A 16832-nucleotide genomic window follows, 5' to 3' on the forward strand; every position below is an offset into this window, starting at 1 on the left:
TATTTTCAACCCTTAGGCAATAACCAACACAACACCATGATCCTTGATAGAAGAGAACTAGATGAATCAAACCCCATATTCACACTCAAATCTCTCCCTTAAGGGCATTTTCCAAATCATGGTGTAGAGAAACAGAGCCCAAGCAGTGTGGCAGTCTTGCTGGGACGAGAAAACTACAATTAATGTCTGGGAATGCTAAGGTAGCTGGATTTGGGGGGCAGGTTATTAGAAGGGAAAGAACCAAGAAGAAAAACTTACAAAAATCTATATAAAAAATCTTCTCTGGTTCTCATCTGCCTCCTAGGCTGTGCACACACAGGGTTAGACTCCTAGAAGCCTAAGACAGAACGGCAGTTGGGGAGGCTGTTAGCTAAACAAAGATTTCAGAGCTTGCACAGTTCTGAATAAATTAAGTTCCGGCTCAGTCAGAGGAGACAGATCTTGATGAATACCCAAGGCATTTAGGTAAGACCCTGGATAATCCATGCCCTAGGAATAAAAACAAAGTTAAAATAGACTTACCTTAACAAAGCTTAAAACTAAGCCCCACAGGATCAAAGTGACCCGCTGGCAATTTAACTGCCTGCCAGAATAAAATAAAATTTTATTTAGAGGAAGATAACAATCCAGAGCTTTTACAAGAAGGGTCAGCAAACCTTTCCTGTAAAGAGCCAGAAAGTAAGTATTTTTAGGTTTTGAGGGTCATGGTCTCCACTGCACATTGTCTTAACAACAACAACAACAACAACAACAACAACAACAACATCTTTTAAAAAGTAAAAACCATTCTTAGCTCATGGACCAAACAGTAATAACCACCAGGCTTGCATTTGGCCCCTGGGCCAACTTGCTTTCCACTATTCCATATTACACTTAAAACAGCCATCACACAATGCAAAATTAGTGGGTATGTGAAGCAGGAAAAGTGTTTGATAATCAAGACACAAGACATATATTAGTCTTATGTAAGAGCTTCAAAATAACTATGACAACGTATCAAAGCCAATTAAGATAGAATACAGAAAACAGATTACAATATATATTTCAACAGGGAATTAGAATCTATGAAAATGATCACATAGATAATCTAGAACTACAAAACAAGTGAAACAGAGGAATTCCTTGACTAGGTTTAATAGCAGAGTAAGCACTGGGAAAAAAGAAAAACAATCAGCACATGCAAAGACAGATTAAAAGCTATTTAAAGGACAGAAAAAAAATCATAAACTAGAATGGGATGCAATCAAACTAATATATATGTTAACTGGAATACAGGAAAGAAAAGAAAATGAGTCAGAAGCAATATTTGAATCAGTAAAGGTTAAGAAGTTTTCAAATGTTGTAAGATACCAACCTACAGATTCAAGAAGGTCAATGAATACCAAGCAGGTTAAAACACATACATACAAAACCATATATAGCCATGTTATTGACAGGTGACTAAAAATCAAAGAGACAGAAAATTCTTAAAAACAGAGGAGGAAAAGGACCTCTCTCTTGCCCTTCAGGAAAACAACAGTAAGACTGAAAGATGACTTCTCAAGAGAAACTATGAAGACCAGTGAAGTTGCATCTTTAAATCAGTGAAGGAGAAAACTATCAACACAGAATTCTATACTCTGCAAAAATATTCCCCAGAACATGAGAAATAACTAAAGACATTTTCAGACAGAAAGTTGAAAGAATCTATCATCAAGAGACCTTATTTAAAAAAAAAATAAAACTGGGGCGCCTGGGTGGCTCAGTCGGTTAAGCGTCCGACTTCGGCTCAGGTCATGATCTCATGACTCATGGGTTCGAGCCCCACATCGGGCTTTGTGCTGACGGCTCAGAGCTTGGAGCCTGCTTTGGATTCTGTGTCTCCCTCTCTCTCTGCGCCTCCCCCACTTGTGTTCTGTCTCTGTCTGTCTCTCAAAAATAAATGTTAAAAAAAAATTTTTTTTAAATAATGAAAGAAATTCTTTAGGATGAAAGGAGATGATTCTAGAAGCATAGATATATATAAGAAATGAATAGCTGTAGAAACTATAGATATAAAGGTAAATAGAATAGTAAAATAGTAAATATAAAGGTAAACATAAAGGTAAATGATTGTTTAAAGCAATAATAACAATGTCTTATATAGTTTATAACAACATGAGGGGGATATTAAAATACTTAACAATAGCAAAAAAGTAGGAGGCAGGTAAATGGACTTAAACTGCTTTAAGGATTTTGCATTGGGGGAGGACAACAGTAAATGTATTAAAAGGAGACTTTTATAAGTAAAGACACATTTTGTAATTTCTTTTAATTTTTTTAATGTTTTGTTTATTATTTATTTTTGAGATAGGGAGACAGAGCATGAATGCGGGAGGGACAGAAAGTGAGGGAGACACAGAATCTGAAGCAGGCTTCAGGCTCCAAGCTGTCAGCACAGAGCCTGACGCAGGGCTTAAACTCATGAACTGCGAGATCAGGACCTGAGCCGAAGTCAGACATTCAACCGACTGAACTACCCAGGCACTCCCACATTTTGTAATTTCTAAAGTAATCACTAAAAGTCTGATATTAAAGGATTAGCCCAGGGATGACTGGGTGGCTCAGTCGGTTGAGCATCCAACTTCAGTTCCTATCATGATCTCACGGTTCACAAATTCAAGCCCTGCATCAGGCTCTGTGCTAATATTGCAGAGCCTGCGTGGGATTCTCTCTATCTCTTCTCTCTCTGCCCTTCTCCCACTCATGCTTTTTCTCTCTCTCTCTCAAGATATGTAAATCAACTTAAAAAAAAAGATTAATCAAAAAAGCTAACAGAGGAAATATAATAAAATAAGAAAGAGGGCACAAGAGAATCTTTTTTTGGTGAGGGAAATAATCAATGACTTAATCTTGTGGTGGTTCCACAGATGTATACATATGCAAACACTCTTGAGTTGCTTAATGAAGATTTATGCACTATACAACACATATCATGAGTAATAAATTTTAAAAACCTATATATAACATCCAGGGAAGAGAGACTGAGCTGCAGTATCTTTCTAAATAAAATTCAACATATTTCTCAAAAATTTAATGGCTTACAGTTATTTTCACCATTATTTTTTTCTATAATATATACTGGGCACTCAATAATTACTGTCATTAAATAGATATACAAACAACCCACAATTTTATTTAATTTACCGTACAACTGCCAAAATAATAAATACCTAATTCCCAAAACTGTAAACTTAGCAATTATTTCCTCTTTACTTTTTAAGAATAAACTAGCATATTTGCAATTTCTGTATATATGTATTTATAATTAATATTGCCAGTAAACACACTGGGTTTTGGAAACAGTACATGGACACAGTACATAGATGAAAATATTATATATGCATACAAAGCAATAAGCAGATTGCTATTTTGTGGAATTTTAATAATAAAATTCTTCCAAGGAAACATATCTGGTACTACAGAATAGACAAATGGATCATAATCAATAGAAGAAATCAACCTTTCTAAATGTGTAACATAAGTCAGACACATAAATAAGCACTTCACAAATATTCTCATTTTATTCTGAGCATCCCATGCAAGGCAAATATTATTCTCTCTTAACAAATGAAGAAATCTAAAACACAAAAAGGTAGGAGCAACTTATGTATACTCACAAAGCTAGTAAGTCTTCAAACTAAAGACTTACAAATTCATCACTGGGTAACTGTCCAGGAAGTAAACATCATTATCAGTAAAAATTTATGCATGACAAATGTGATACAAGACCTAAGAAGTATACATACCTCATGAAACATAACAGGATTAAAGAAAAAAACAAGAAATATGATAACCTTAACTGCACATAGCTATACATCTGATCGATACAGTTTTCTAGTGCTCAATATGATACAGTTTAGGAAAAAACATTGTGAAATGAAGCAAAGCTTTAAACATGTATGACATACTACAATGTTTAAATTTCAGACTATGTGGTAATTGGGAAATTATCACATCTTTTTGCACTAAAGATGACAAGTTCCATTTTAACATGTGATTTTACTAGAAAAAAAAATTGTTAAATAGTAAATTCTCCTCCAGGGTGGACATTGTTGAAAATCAATCTGAGAGGTGTGAAGGTTAAGGCAGACTGGACACGAATGTTTGCTTAAGACACACTAAAATAACAGTAAAAGGCAGTAATCAAAATGAGTGTGAATAAGTAACAGTCCCCTCCATGACCATCTCTCACCCCCACCCCCTTCCCATTGCCAATTACTATAAGAACCAAAGATTCTGGACTCAGGGACATTGGGGACAGCTGTTGATTCATCTTTACTGGATTGAAAACAGGGAAATCTACGTAAGTGCAAGTCTACTTACTGAAGAGCTAAGAGCTCTCCAGTCCATTTCTCTCGCTCAGTGCTAAGAAGACCCAGCAAGGCTCTACAAACTCCAGGCAGATGATAGGAGCATTTCTCCCTATGGAAAAGAAATACCGAACTAATCAAGTAATATTACATAACTATTTTATTTATTGAGAGGACAAGAGAGCGGAAGAATTATCTGTGTATGGAGAGGGGAAGGGAGATGTAAGAGATCTGAAGTCTCATTCTTCAAAGTCAATAAAGAGTATCAACAACAACAACAACAAAAAAAAAACAAGGCAGACAAAAGCAGAAATAATATAGGCATGTTTCTTAGAACCATAGTAATAAACATGAGAGAAAAGCTGTGTTGAATGTGGTTATTTCTAAGTAGTAATGGGGCAGGGAACTGCTGGCTTTTGTGACAACATTTTTAGAACTATTTGGTTGGGATTTTTTAAACTGTATATATGAATCATATATGTAAAACAAAACACTTCTGAGGGAATCTGAGTGACACATACAGTATTTTTAAAGGAACTAACATACTGAATTTAAGTAGGGCTAGAAAATGACAATAAAATAATAGTTGAAATGTTGACTAGAGGTCCTAAAAGACCTTCCCTCTCTCCCTCCCTCCCTCCCTCCCTCCCTCTCTCTCTCTCTCTCTCTCTCACATACACACACACACACACACACACACACTCTCTCTCTCTCTCTCTCTCTCTCTCTCTCTCTCTCTCTCTCTCTCTTTCTCTCTCCCCCCCGCGCCACCCCCCCCCCAGCTCTGCCACTGACTTAGTAAGTAACCTAATGACTCTAAACTTACTTCTTCACATATACAATATATAAAGTCAGTGCAACAATAATCAGGAAAACAATTCCCTAAAATCCTATCCTCCTTTACAGATATAGGACTATCTGTGGTTGCAAATGAGTACATCTCATTTAGCTAAATTCACCATCCTTATACTCCTTTAGCTTCCCATCTCAATCTGCACCCCACCTGCTAACCACACTGTTGTAATTAGGTTTACACTACTGATTTGGTTAACAAATTATTTCACAGACAAAAAAAGGAAAAAGTTCAGCCAACTAAATATTCATCAACCCAAATTATCACATAACAAAAATATATATTAATTGAATTTCACCTTATTTCAAGAAAAAAAAATTGATGATTTATGGCATCTTTTGTTAACAACTGAGGTACTAGTATCATTAAAAAAATTATTGGGGCACCTGGGTGGCTCAGTCGGTTGAGCGTCCGACTTCGGCTCAGGTCATGATCTCACAGCTCGTGAGTTCGAGCCCTGTGTGGGGCTCTGTGCCAACAGCTCGGAGCCTGGAGCCTGCTTCGGATTCTGTGCCTCCCTCTCTCTCTGCCCCAACCCACTTGCATTCTGTCTCTGTCTCTCTCAAAAATAAACATTACAAAAAATAAATGGAAAAAAAATTATTGGGGCGCCTGGGTCACTCAGTCAGTGTGACTCTTGGTTTTGGCTCACATCATGATCTCACGGTTTCCTGAGTTTGGTCACACTCTGCACCAGCAGCACAGAGCCTGCTTGAGATTCTCTCTCCCCTCTCTCTTCCCCTCCCTCACTCATGCTGTTTCTCTCTCTCTCTCAAAATAAATAAACTTTAAAAAATATATCAGTTATTCTTGAGTACATATATATAACAAACAAAACAATTTAGAGAACAGCTTTAGTACTATTAGGATAATTTTATTTCCAAAAAATAAACTAAGGGAAGAGTGCCTGGCTGGTTCAGTCAGAAGAGCATACAACTTTTGATCTCAGGGTCATGAGTTCAAGCCCCATGTGCAGCATAGAGCCTACTTAACATAAAAATTTAATTTAAAAAAAAAGTAAACTGGGACAAAAAGACCAAAAAAAAAAAAAAAAAGGCAAAAAATTCCTTAATGCATAAGCTTTGTTCCTCGTCTTTGAACACTACTACCTATGAAGCACCTTAGAACTATACACTGAATAATGTGTGCTGAATAACTTTCTCTTCCACTGATCCTGAGGGTGACTTTGTGACAGCACTAACAGAATGTGGTGAAGTGACATTATGTGACTTCCAAAGCCAGATCAGAAAAGGCAATATGGTTGCAGCCTGGCTCCCACTCTCTCTAAGGATGCTCACCTTTGGAATGCTGTGAATATGCCTGGGGCACACAGAGAGAGCATACACAAGTGTGTAAGCCTCAGCTAAGGTCGTAGGTAATAAGTCATATGAGTGAATAAGCCTTCAAATGATTGTAGCCTCCAGCCTTGAGTTTTTCAGCTGAGGTCCAACCATGGAGGAGATATAAGCCATCCCTACCTATGTGAATCCTTGACTCACAGAACCTCTGAGGATAATAAATATGCCACTAACTTTTGGGGTAATTTCTTACACAGTCCTAATAACTGGAATAGGGTGGTTTTCCCCAACCCTTCCTTGTCACACAGGCTACTCCTAAATCGCCATACTGACATAAAAAAAAAAAGCCAAAATTTGGAAAAAGTCCGCATAGGTAGGTGAAATGAATCCACATAGTATGGATACTATGTACTTAATGGAAAGATGTTTTTAGTGACTGACAATGAATTCAAGGACACAGAAAGAAAACACACTCCATAGGCTGGCTACAGTAAAGTAGTTGTGCCAAAACCATAGTGAAAATGTAACTTCAAACTGAAACAACACTAACAGGCTTATCTCAACCCTGTGTCTACAAAGAGATAGAAAAAAAGGAACTAATGAAGTTTTATCAGTTCCTTTATTACACCATTTTCTCCCAGGACGATATACAGAAAAGATTTTTATTTTTTTAAAAAAGCTCCCCAGATGATTTTTTTTTAAGTTTATTTATTTATTTTGGAGAGAGAGAAAGAGACAGCACATACGCAAACAGGGGAGGGACAGAGAGCAAGGGAGAGAGAATCCCAAGCAAGCTCCACACTGTCGGCACAGAGCCGGATGTGGAGCTAGAACTCATGAACTGTGAGATCGTGACCTGTGCCAAAACTAAGAGTCAGACGCTTAACTGACTGAGCCACCACCCAGGTGCCCCCACATAGAAAAGGTTCTGATGAGATGAATACCAGATGGAAAAAAAAGCAGACTTTGGTAAAAATGAACATTTAATCTGTGGTACAGACATCTTTCAGGGAAAGGAATGATTTCAACAGCTAAAATGCTACAAATCCTTGCCTGGCAGTCTCCAGAGACTACCTGGAGACCTGAATGGTTCTCCTTCCCAGGGAATAGAGAGGCTGGTGAAACTAGCAGCTGCCCACAGTGGGTATTTCTGAGACCTAATGGTACTTACTGGACACAGAGAATAATATCAGAAGTTTGAACTCCCTGTTAATTTGCAGACTAGATCACATGATGCTGTACAGATTGTAAACTGCACAACTAGAAAGCCATTCACATAGATTAAAATATGCAGCATCTACACAAAAGTACACTAAAAGTGTACTTTTAAAAAGTGCACTAAAAGTACACTTTGAAAGACTTGGGTCCAAATACCCTGAGGAATAAATATACTATATATCCAACAGTCAATTTCTTATACTGTTCCTCTTAAACTAAATTTGGTGATGACCTGAAGTAAAGGTAAAGTTTCCAGTACCATAATATTATCAGTCTAGTGATACACTCAACTGTATTAAAATGGACATTTAAACATATATAATATGTATTAAAAATATATAAGAAGAGTAAATATATGTCTTTCTAAAAGAGTAATTAGCACATTGATTACTATATTGAAAAATACAACATTCCAGGGGTGCCTGAGTGGCTCAGTTGGTTAAGCACCCAACTCTTGATTTCGGCTCAGGGAGATCGAGCCCCATGATGGGGTCTGCACTGACAGCACAAAGCCTGCTGGGGATTCTCTGTCCCTCTCTCTCTGCCCCTACCTGGCTCATGCGCATGCTCTCTCTCTCTCAAAATAAATAAAATAAACATTAAAAAAATACAACATTGGATTATTAACTAAAGTGCCCAACAGAAAAAATTTTGCTAAACAGAAAATAGCAAATCCTTCTGCAATATTTTGAAACAAATACAGAATTACAAGCTAACATTAAGAGTAAATATGAACTAAGTATAATGAATATTAAATTAAGAATTACTATTTGACCCCCCCAAAAGAATTTTAATGAGTCAATAACAGGAAAAGGGACTTTTCTTGTACCAAGTCCCAACACATGAATTTCCATTAACTAAAAATTTTTATGAAGTAGAATTCCCTTCACTAAATACTATTGTCCTTTGTTGGCAACCTATACTATGTATTAACAGAGGACAGAATACTAAAAAAAAAGAAAAAAATTAAAGCTTAACATGTCGGAAAAGCACACTAGTTGGGTATGTTAGAAAATACTCTTAAAGGTACTACTCTGCAGCCACTTTTCCAATGTGAAATGGTTCGGAGTTTGGGTAAAAAAATAAACTAGCAACAGATTAGCGATCGTGTTGTAATACAGAAAATTTTAAGTTTAAGAAACTGGTAAAGAAAGAAGATTAATATTTTATTTTTTCCAGCTTTGAGATATAACTGACATGACATTGTGTAAGTTTAAGGTGTACGACAAGATGATGTGATACACATATACATCATGAAACAATTACCATGATAAAGTTAGTACATGCATCACCTCACATATTACCCTTTTTGTGTACGGTGCAAACATTTAAGGTTCACTCCCTCACCAACTTTCAAGTATATAGTACAGTACTGTTGACCACAGTCACCATGCTGTATATCAGATCCCCAGAACTTACTCCTAACTGGAAGTTTGTACCGTTTGGCCAACATCTCATTTCCCCCACATCCTAACCCATGGAAACCACCATTTTACTCTTTCTGAGTTCAGCTTTTCTTTTTAGCTCTCAGATATGAGTAAAGTCACACAGTATTTATTTTTCTCTACCTGGCTTATTTCACTTAGCATAATACCCATGTCCATCCAAGCTAATTTCAGAAGATTAGTATTTCATATCACTGAAAGATTTCTAAGTATAGAAAAACCCAGGTAACAACCCAGGTAACAGCAAAAAACAGATGAAAGGTGCTACGGAAAGGCAGAAATGAGGAATGAGGAATCCAGTCCGAACACGGACTATACACCAGCCATTATTATTTCATAGTATTTGATTTTTGAAGGGGACAATGGTTCTGTGGTAATTTAGGAGACTCCTAGGCTGAAGTACTTACATGTGAAGTGTACCACTTACTTTCAGAAGGTTCAGAAAAACACACAGAAAAAGAAAGATAAAGCAAATGTGAAAAATGTGAAAAACGGATCAGTCTAGCTAAAGAATATGTGGGTATTCATTACCCTATTCTTCCTCCTCTTCTGCACGTTTGAAATTTTTTAAATAAAAAAGAGGAATACGCCCTTGTATATATCAAGACATGTACAAGTATGCTCACAATAATGTTACTGACAAGAGCCCAAAGTGGAAAAAATCCAAATACACCAACAGTAAAGTGGACAAGTAAATGGTGACAAATAAGTGAATAAGCAAATTGTGGCATATTCACACAACTGAGTACTACATAGCATTGACAACGAACCAACAACTGTCAACATACTGCATGGGTGAAATTCACAAATAACGTTAAACAAATAAAAATAGAAATAGGATGAACAAATATTTGTTAAATAAATATTTCAGACAAGACTCAGATAAGATCAGGGCTGTCCTTTATCTCTGTTTAGCAAGCTTTATTCACGGAAAGTACAAGAAAGATTACGAAGAAAATGTGTAAATCACTCACGGGAATAAATTCCTTTCAAGCACCTCAAGCTCATTTATAAAAACCAGCCACACACTGATTTGCTCCACTTATCATAATGCACTGTTGGTGTGTCAACCTTTTGAAAGACCCAGTTTAAATCAAAACTTATACTAGAAACTTACAAACCCATACTAAAAAGACTTTCTTCACTGGATAAGGAATAAGGCTTTTCAAAGTATAATACAATTAAACAATTTTAGTTTTAAAATATAATCTAAATTCAGATTATGAAAAGAAAAAACTATATAAAATACTTACATTAACTTTGAAAGCTTGTACAGTGTTATCCAAAAGAAGGATGTTGCAAACCACCTCCGTATGCTGTCTGTCTCGGGCCAACTCTGATGCTCGTACATTGTAGGTTCTGCCAGCAGGCAATCGGAAACGTGAGGTCATTACTGTCCACACACGGTCTAAGTTGAAAAACAAATTCACTAAATAAAAGAATAGTTGAAGATACAATGTAGTTTAAAACAGCAAGGCTGTTATATATTGTTCAACTAACACTTACGTAAAAAGCAGTTATAACTTTTGAAACACCTGGATAAGAAGAATTGTAGGCATAAATAAAGGAACCGTATATAGTTCATCATCTAAACTAAAATTCAAACTGCCTGAAGAAAAGCTTTATTTTGAACTGTTCCATTGGGAAGACAATACATGAATTGTTCAGGAAGTCATAATCCAATTCAAAATAAATAAATTTGGGAGTAGCCAAAACAAGGGGTAGGAGCATATGCTATCTTAGGAAGCTGGAACATTTCTCACCAATGCAAGTATTAAACGACACTGTAGAATAGCAAATGGAAGGAAGATTGTGTAACTTTGAAGGGCCCTTTATTAAACTGATTCAGATTTGGGGGAAACATGGGAGTTTGCTCAATTTTTTAAAATACAATAATACCCTTCATTTTAACTATCCTCATATTCAAACTAATTCTAATAGGATTATTCTTATTATTCTCAAGAAAACAAAAACAAAATAGAAAACATAAGACTACACATCTTTGCTTCTCAATTTTTAACCTAAGAGGGAAAAACAGGGGCACCTGAGTGGCTCAGTTGGTTAAGGGGCTGACTTTGGCTCAGGTCATGATCTCGCAGTTCATGGGTTCAAGCCCTACATCAGACTCTGTGCTGACAGCTCAGAGCCTGGAGCCTGCTTCGGATTCTGTGTCCCTCTCTCTGCCCCTCCCCCACTCCTGCTCTTTCTCTCTGAAAATTAAATAAACATAAAACAAAATTAAGAGGAAAAAATAGCATTGCCAAGAAAGAAGAGACAACACATTGCTATCAGCAGTACTTGATGTTAAAAGGCAATGAAAGTTGTAGCTTTGAAGTTCTAAAAATTATATGAAACACAGAATTACATACCAAAAAAATTAGCGTTCATGTGGGAGAACAAAGCTAACGACATTTCAGACAGTCAAGGATTCAAAGTTTAAAATCCATACAACTTCCCTCTTAAAGACAATTAGAGAAAAGAAATAAGATATATTAGAAACACAAGGTATAGAATTTTTAAATATGAATAAGCAATAAGTAGTAAGAAATCTGAATAATGAGTAAGCAAAAAATAATAAAAATAAACACCAATTCAAATCAGTGGTATCCAGTAACTGCAGTTGACATCACAGACTGTTCATGTCAAAATGATTAAAGCTAACAGTCAGTGTTACACAGGTATGAGAACTATATAAGGAAAACAGCTTTAGCAGTTGACAAAGAAGGGCTAAGCCAAGTAAGGTTCACCAATTACAAGACAGTGATGGGTGGTTTCCAGTTCCATATGTAAAGAGCTTGCAAGCCCCCATGCCACTTTAACAAGTAAAAAGTAGAACAGACTGGAAAATCACCAATGCTTCTGAGATTTATGAGAAAGAGAAGATCGAGGCAAGCTACTGTCCCCAAGACTGAAGAGACAGGCAAACAGGTCTCATGTAAAGAGTCACAAGCAGAAACCACCCAGGGAACCAGTAACTGTAACTGGCAAATTGCTGGGGGCTCAGTGTGGACAATTCTGAGAGTTAAAAAAAACTCCAGGGGACTTCCACAATATTGTGAGATTTATTTCCAAGAATCCAATTAGATTCCCACAGTAAGTACTGAGAAAAGTAGAGTTAAGCTTTCTGCCAGGGGTAAACATACATACACATACACATACATACATACACACACATACACACCACACACACACACACACACACACACACACACACACACACACACAAACTATTATTAAATACACCAAAGCACTCTGTTCTTAACAACAACTGCCCTTAGGAGAAACTAGTTAACAAGAGCCTAACAAACCTGGGGCAAGGAAAATACTCAACTCCAACTAACTCTAGCCTTCTGGTGGGAGAAGGGAAATACCCAACTCCAGCCCACTTTAGATATCCTGTCCCATCTAAAAGGGGAGGGAAAAACTGAGAAACCCTGTCCAGAGACACAGGCTCTCTAAAATACTGAGACTTAACCAGAGGATTACAGAATTCTTCTCTCCTCCCCCCACTCTTCCCCACACCTACTAAACGCCTATTTACAGCATTTCCTCTTACCATGACACCATGCCTGCCTATCAAGAAAAATTTACAGGGATGTCAGGCTGCCTGGCTGGCTGGCTGTCAGCAGAGCATGTGACTCTTGATCTCAGGGTTGTAAGTTTGAGCCCCATGTTGGGTGTATAGATTACTTACAAATAAAATCTTTAAAAATAAAAAAGAAAAAGAAAAAGAAAAATTTACAAGGCATGATAAAAGGCAAACCACGATTTGAAAGGATGGAGCAAGCATCAGAACCAGACATGAAAGGGATGTTGGAATTATCACAGAGAGAATTGAGAAGAACTATCTGTGATTAATATGCCAAAGGCTCTAATGGATATTGTAGACAACATGCAGAAACAGATGGGTAACGTGAGCACAGAAATGGAAATCCTAAGAAAGAACCAGTAAGTAATGTTATAGGCAAAAAACACTAACACATATATATGAAGAATGCCTAATGATAGACATGTATCAGACACAACAGAGGAAAGACTCTCTGAGCTAGAGGATATATTAATAGAATCCTCAAAAACCAAAAAGGAAAAAGAACAAAGACTAAAAAAACAAAAACAAAAATAAAAACAGAACACCCAAATACTGTGGGACAAAAAAAATTTTTTTTAAAGGTATAACATAGATACAGTGGCTATACCAGAAAAAGGAGAAAAATAAGAAAAAATATTTATAACAGTAATGACTGAGAGTTTCCCCAAATTAATGTCAGAGATCAAAGTACAGATCCAAAAAGCCTTGACAACACTAAGAAGGAAAATGCCCCTCCAAAAAAACAAAACAAAACCCTACAAAAACCAGCCTATACCTAAGCATATCATTTTAAAACTACAAATAAAAGATTAAAAACTCCTGGAGGCACCTGGGTGGCTCAGTTGGTTGAGTATCCATCCAACTTTTGGTTTCATATTGGGTCACGATCTCACAGTTTGTGACTTTGAGTCCTACATTGAGCTCCACGCTGATGGTGTGGGGGCTGCTTGGGATTCTCTCTTTCCCCCTCTCTCGCTGCCCCTCAACATGTCTCTCTCTCCCTCCCTCTCTCTCAAAACAAATAAACTTTAAAAAATTCTTAAAAATGGGGCACCTGGGTGGCTCAGTCAGTTAAGTGTCTGACTTCGGCTCAGGTCATGATGTCTCCGTCTGTGAGTTCAGGCCCCCTGTCAGGCTCTGTGCTGACAGCTCAGAGCCTGGAGCCTGCTTTGGATTCTGTGTCTCCCCGTCTCTCAGCCCCTCCCACACTCATGCTCTGTCTCTCTCTGCCTCTCAATAATAAATGTTTTTAAAAAAAATTTTTTTTTTTAATTCTTAAAAAAAAAAAAATCCTGAAGGAAGTCACAGGAAAAAAACACTGAGGAGCAAATATAAGAATTACATCTGACTACTTAAGCCTGCAAACAAGAAGAAAGTAGAGTGGAATATTTAAAATGTTAAGGGAAAAAAACCCACCAACCGAGAATTCTATATCCTGCAAAATTACCTTTCAAAAGAGAAAGAGAAATCTACAATTTCTCAGACAAAAAAAAGGGGGGGGGGATGGATTTGTTGCCAGTGCACCAGTCTTGAAAGATACTTTTTAAAAAGTTATTTAGATGGAAGCAAAATAATATAGGTCAAAACTCAGATTTACATAAAGAAGAGTTTCAAAGAAGGAGTAAGTGAATGTAAACTAAAAACTTTTATTTTTATTACTCTTAATTAATCAGATAACAGTACAATGCCCTCCACTTGAATATGGCAAAGACAAGAAATTTGATGAGATTTTCCTTCCACAATTAGGTGAAGGGTAAGAAAGATATTGCAGATGTGATTTAAGTCCCAAATCAAAAGAAAAGAATGCCTTTGGTGGGCCACACTCAGGTGCAAAATTCTTTTACTTCCTGAAGTAAAAGAAATTCTCCTGCTGGCTTTAAATACAATGGTCTGCCAGGGTGCCTTGGTGGCTCAGTTGGTGAAGCATTCGACTCTAGATTTCGGCTCAAGTCATGATTTCATGGTTCGTGAGTTCGAGCCCTGCACTGGGCTCTGCACTGGCGGCACGGAACCTGCTTGAAATTCTGTCTCTCTGCTCCTCCCCGGCTCATGTTCTCTCTCAAAAAATAAAACAAGGGGCACCTGGGTGGCGCAGTCGGTTAAGTGTCCGACTTCAGCCAGATCACGATCTCGCGGTCCGTGAGTTCGAGCCCCGCATCAGGCTCTGGGCTGATGGCTCGGAGCCTGGAGCCTGTTTCCGATTCTGTGTCTCCCTCTCTCTCTGCCCCTCCCCCGTTCATGCTCTGTCTCTCTCTGTCCCAAAAATAAAATAAAAAACGTTGAAAAAATAAAATAAAATAAAATAAAATAAAATAAAATAAAATAAAATAAAACAAAATAAACATTTAAAGATATGGCCTGCCGTATTGTAAGAGGACCTGTGTCAGGAGCCTCTAGATGCTGATAGCCAGCAAAAAACTAAAGACCTGAGCCCTACATTTGATTGTATTAATCAACAATCACATGACCTTGGAAAAGAACCCAGGATCCCCAAGTCTAGTCAACATCTAGAGAGCAACTTTCCAAGAGCCAACCTACACCCATATACCCAACCCACAGAAACTGGAAGAAAATAAATGTGTATCATTTTAAACTACATTTGGGGTAATTCATTACACATTAATAGAAAATATGAAGCAACACACACAACGATCTCTTTGTGTATGTTAAACTCTTGCCTATAACAGATATATATTTTCCCTTCTCCCCAGCCCTGCCTTCCCTTCAACTGGGGTGAGTGGTCCAGGTGAAGAAAGTGGGCAAAGACCTAAGGAAATTGATAAGGAACAGAGAATTGGCAAATTAGGTTTAACAGTAGGGGGAGCTACCAAAAAAAAAAGAGCACTGGCTGATGTTATAAAGATATTCCAATGTCAAAGAATGGTACAGGAATGACAGGATCAAAAGATATCAGTGTATTCTGCCAACACCAGTCTTCCCCATTTACTGGCACACTTACTTTTGACATTTGCACCTGAACCCAGATTAACAGTTTTCCTGAAATTTCTTTTTTTGGTTGTTTCAATGAAATTTCTATGTAACTCACTCAGATACTTCCATATTTGAGATTCTTCCATAGTCTTGAAAATTATCTACATTTACGATACATACCACTTGACAAGTGACACAATTATGGCAGTGACAACCTAACTGCCCACAGGTGATAAGAAATAAGATAACAATAAGCCAAATAAGCTAATAAGCCAAATAAGCTAATTCTGACAAATAAGTCGTCAGAATTTCCATTACATTTTGAAAACACACTCCCAAAAGTTATGAGCATCTTAATATATGACATCCAGCTGACAGATGAGTGCTTTTCTCAGAAGAGACACCTTTTCCTAGTACCTCAAACTTTTTCTATTCACTTATGAAAGTAAGATGTTCTTTTGGAGATGCTAAGAGAACATAATTGTTTAAAGTCTCAGTTGAGCAAAATATCAAATGCTTCTAGGGGGCTCTTCTGATCATCCTCTATGCTACATATAAATTTTCAAGAAGTCATTTAAGGAGACTATATGAACAAAGAAATCTATCCATTTTAAGAACTCTTTAATTACATATGTCCTTGATTACTACTCACCATAGTCTAGTTTATGTTATCTCATACAATTTTCTAACTGATGTTTAGGGAGTGCTAATATCATGCTTTTTTTTTTAATTTTTAATATTTATTTATTTTTGAGAGAGAGAGAGAGAGAGAGAGAGAGAGAGAGACAGAGTGCGAGCAGAGGAGCAGCAGAGACAGAGAGAGTCACAGAATACGAAGCAGGCTCCAGGCTCCAAGCTGTCAGCACAGAGTACCACAAGGGGCTTGAACTCACAAACCGTGAGATCATGACCTGAGCTGAAGTCAAACGCTTAACCAACTGAGCTACCCAGATGCCCCAACTAATACTATGCTTTAAATATATAGTTTTATCGGGTTCAGCTTATGATCTCATGGCTCATGAGTTCAGGCCCCACGTCAGGCTCTGTGCTGACAGCTCGGAGCCTGGAGCCTGCTTCAGATTCTGTGTCTCCCTCTCTGTCTGCCCCTCCCCATTCATACTCTTTCTCTCTCTCTCAAAAATAAATGAACATTAAGAAATTAAAAAA

General features: G+C 37.2%; 1 protein-coding gene across 6 annotated transcripts in view; it reads right to left on the minus strand.

The window, feature by feature from the left end:
* PTPN4 (protein tyrosine phosphatase non-receptor type 4) overlaps positions 1-16832 on the minus strand; it is a 222082-nt gene that overhangs the window by 168372 nt on the left and 36878 nt on the right. For 3 of the 6 annotated variants that reach the window (XM_042994252.1, XM_042994253.1, XM_042994251.1), the window contains exons 2-3: positions 10399-10553; positions 523-583 (exon numbers count right to left, since the gene is read on the minus strand). In XM_042994252.1, the coding sequence (XP_042850186.1) occupies positions 523-583; positions 10399-10496 (159 nt within the window). In that variant the 5' untranslated portion in view covers positions 10497-10553. The remainder of the gene's footprint in view (positions 1-522; positions 584-10398; positions 10554-16832) is intronic. The other 3 variants (XM_042994256.1, XM_042994257.1, XM_042994254.1) reach the window with 1 other exon arrangement.

This window comes from Panthera tigris, chromosome C1 (genome assembly GCF_018350195.1).
Source record: "Panthera tigris isolate Pti1 chromosome C1, P.tigris_Pti1_mat1.1, whole genome shotgun sequence".
Classification (NCBI taxonomy): Eukaryota; Metazoa; Chordata; class Mammalia; order Carnivora; family Felidae; genus Panthera; species Panthera tigris.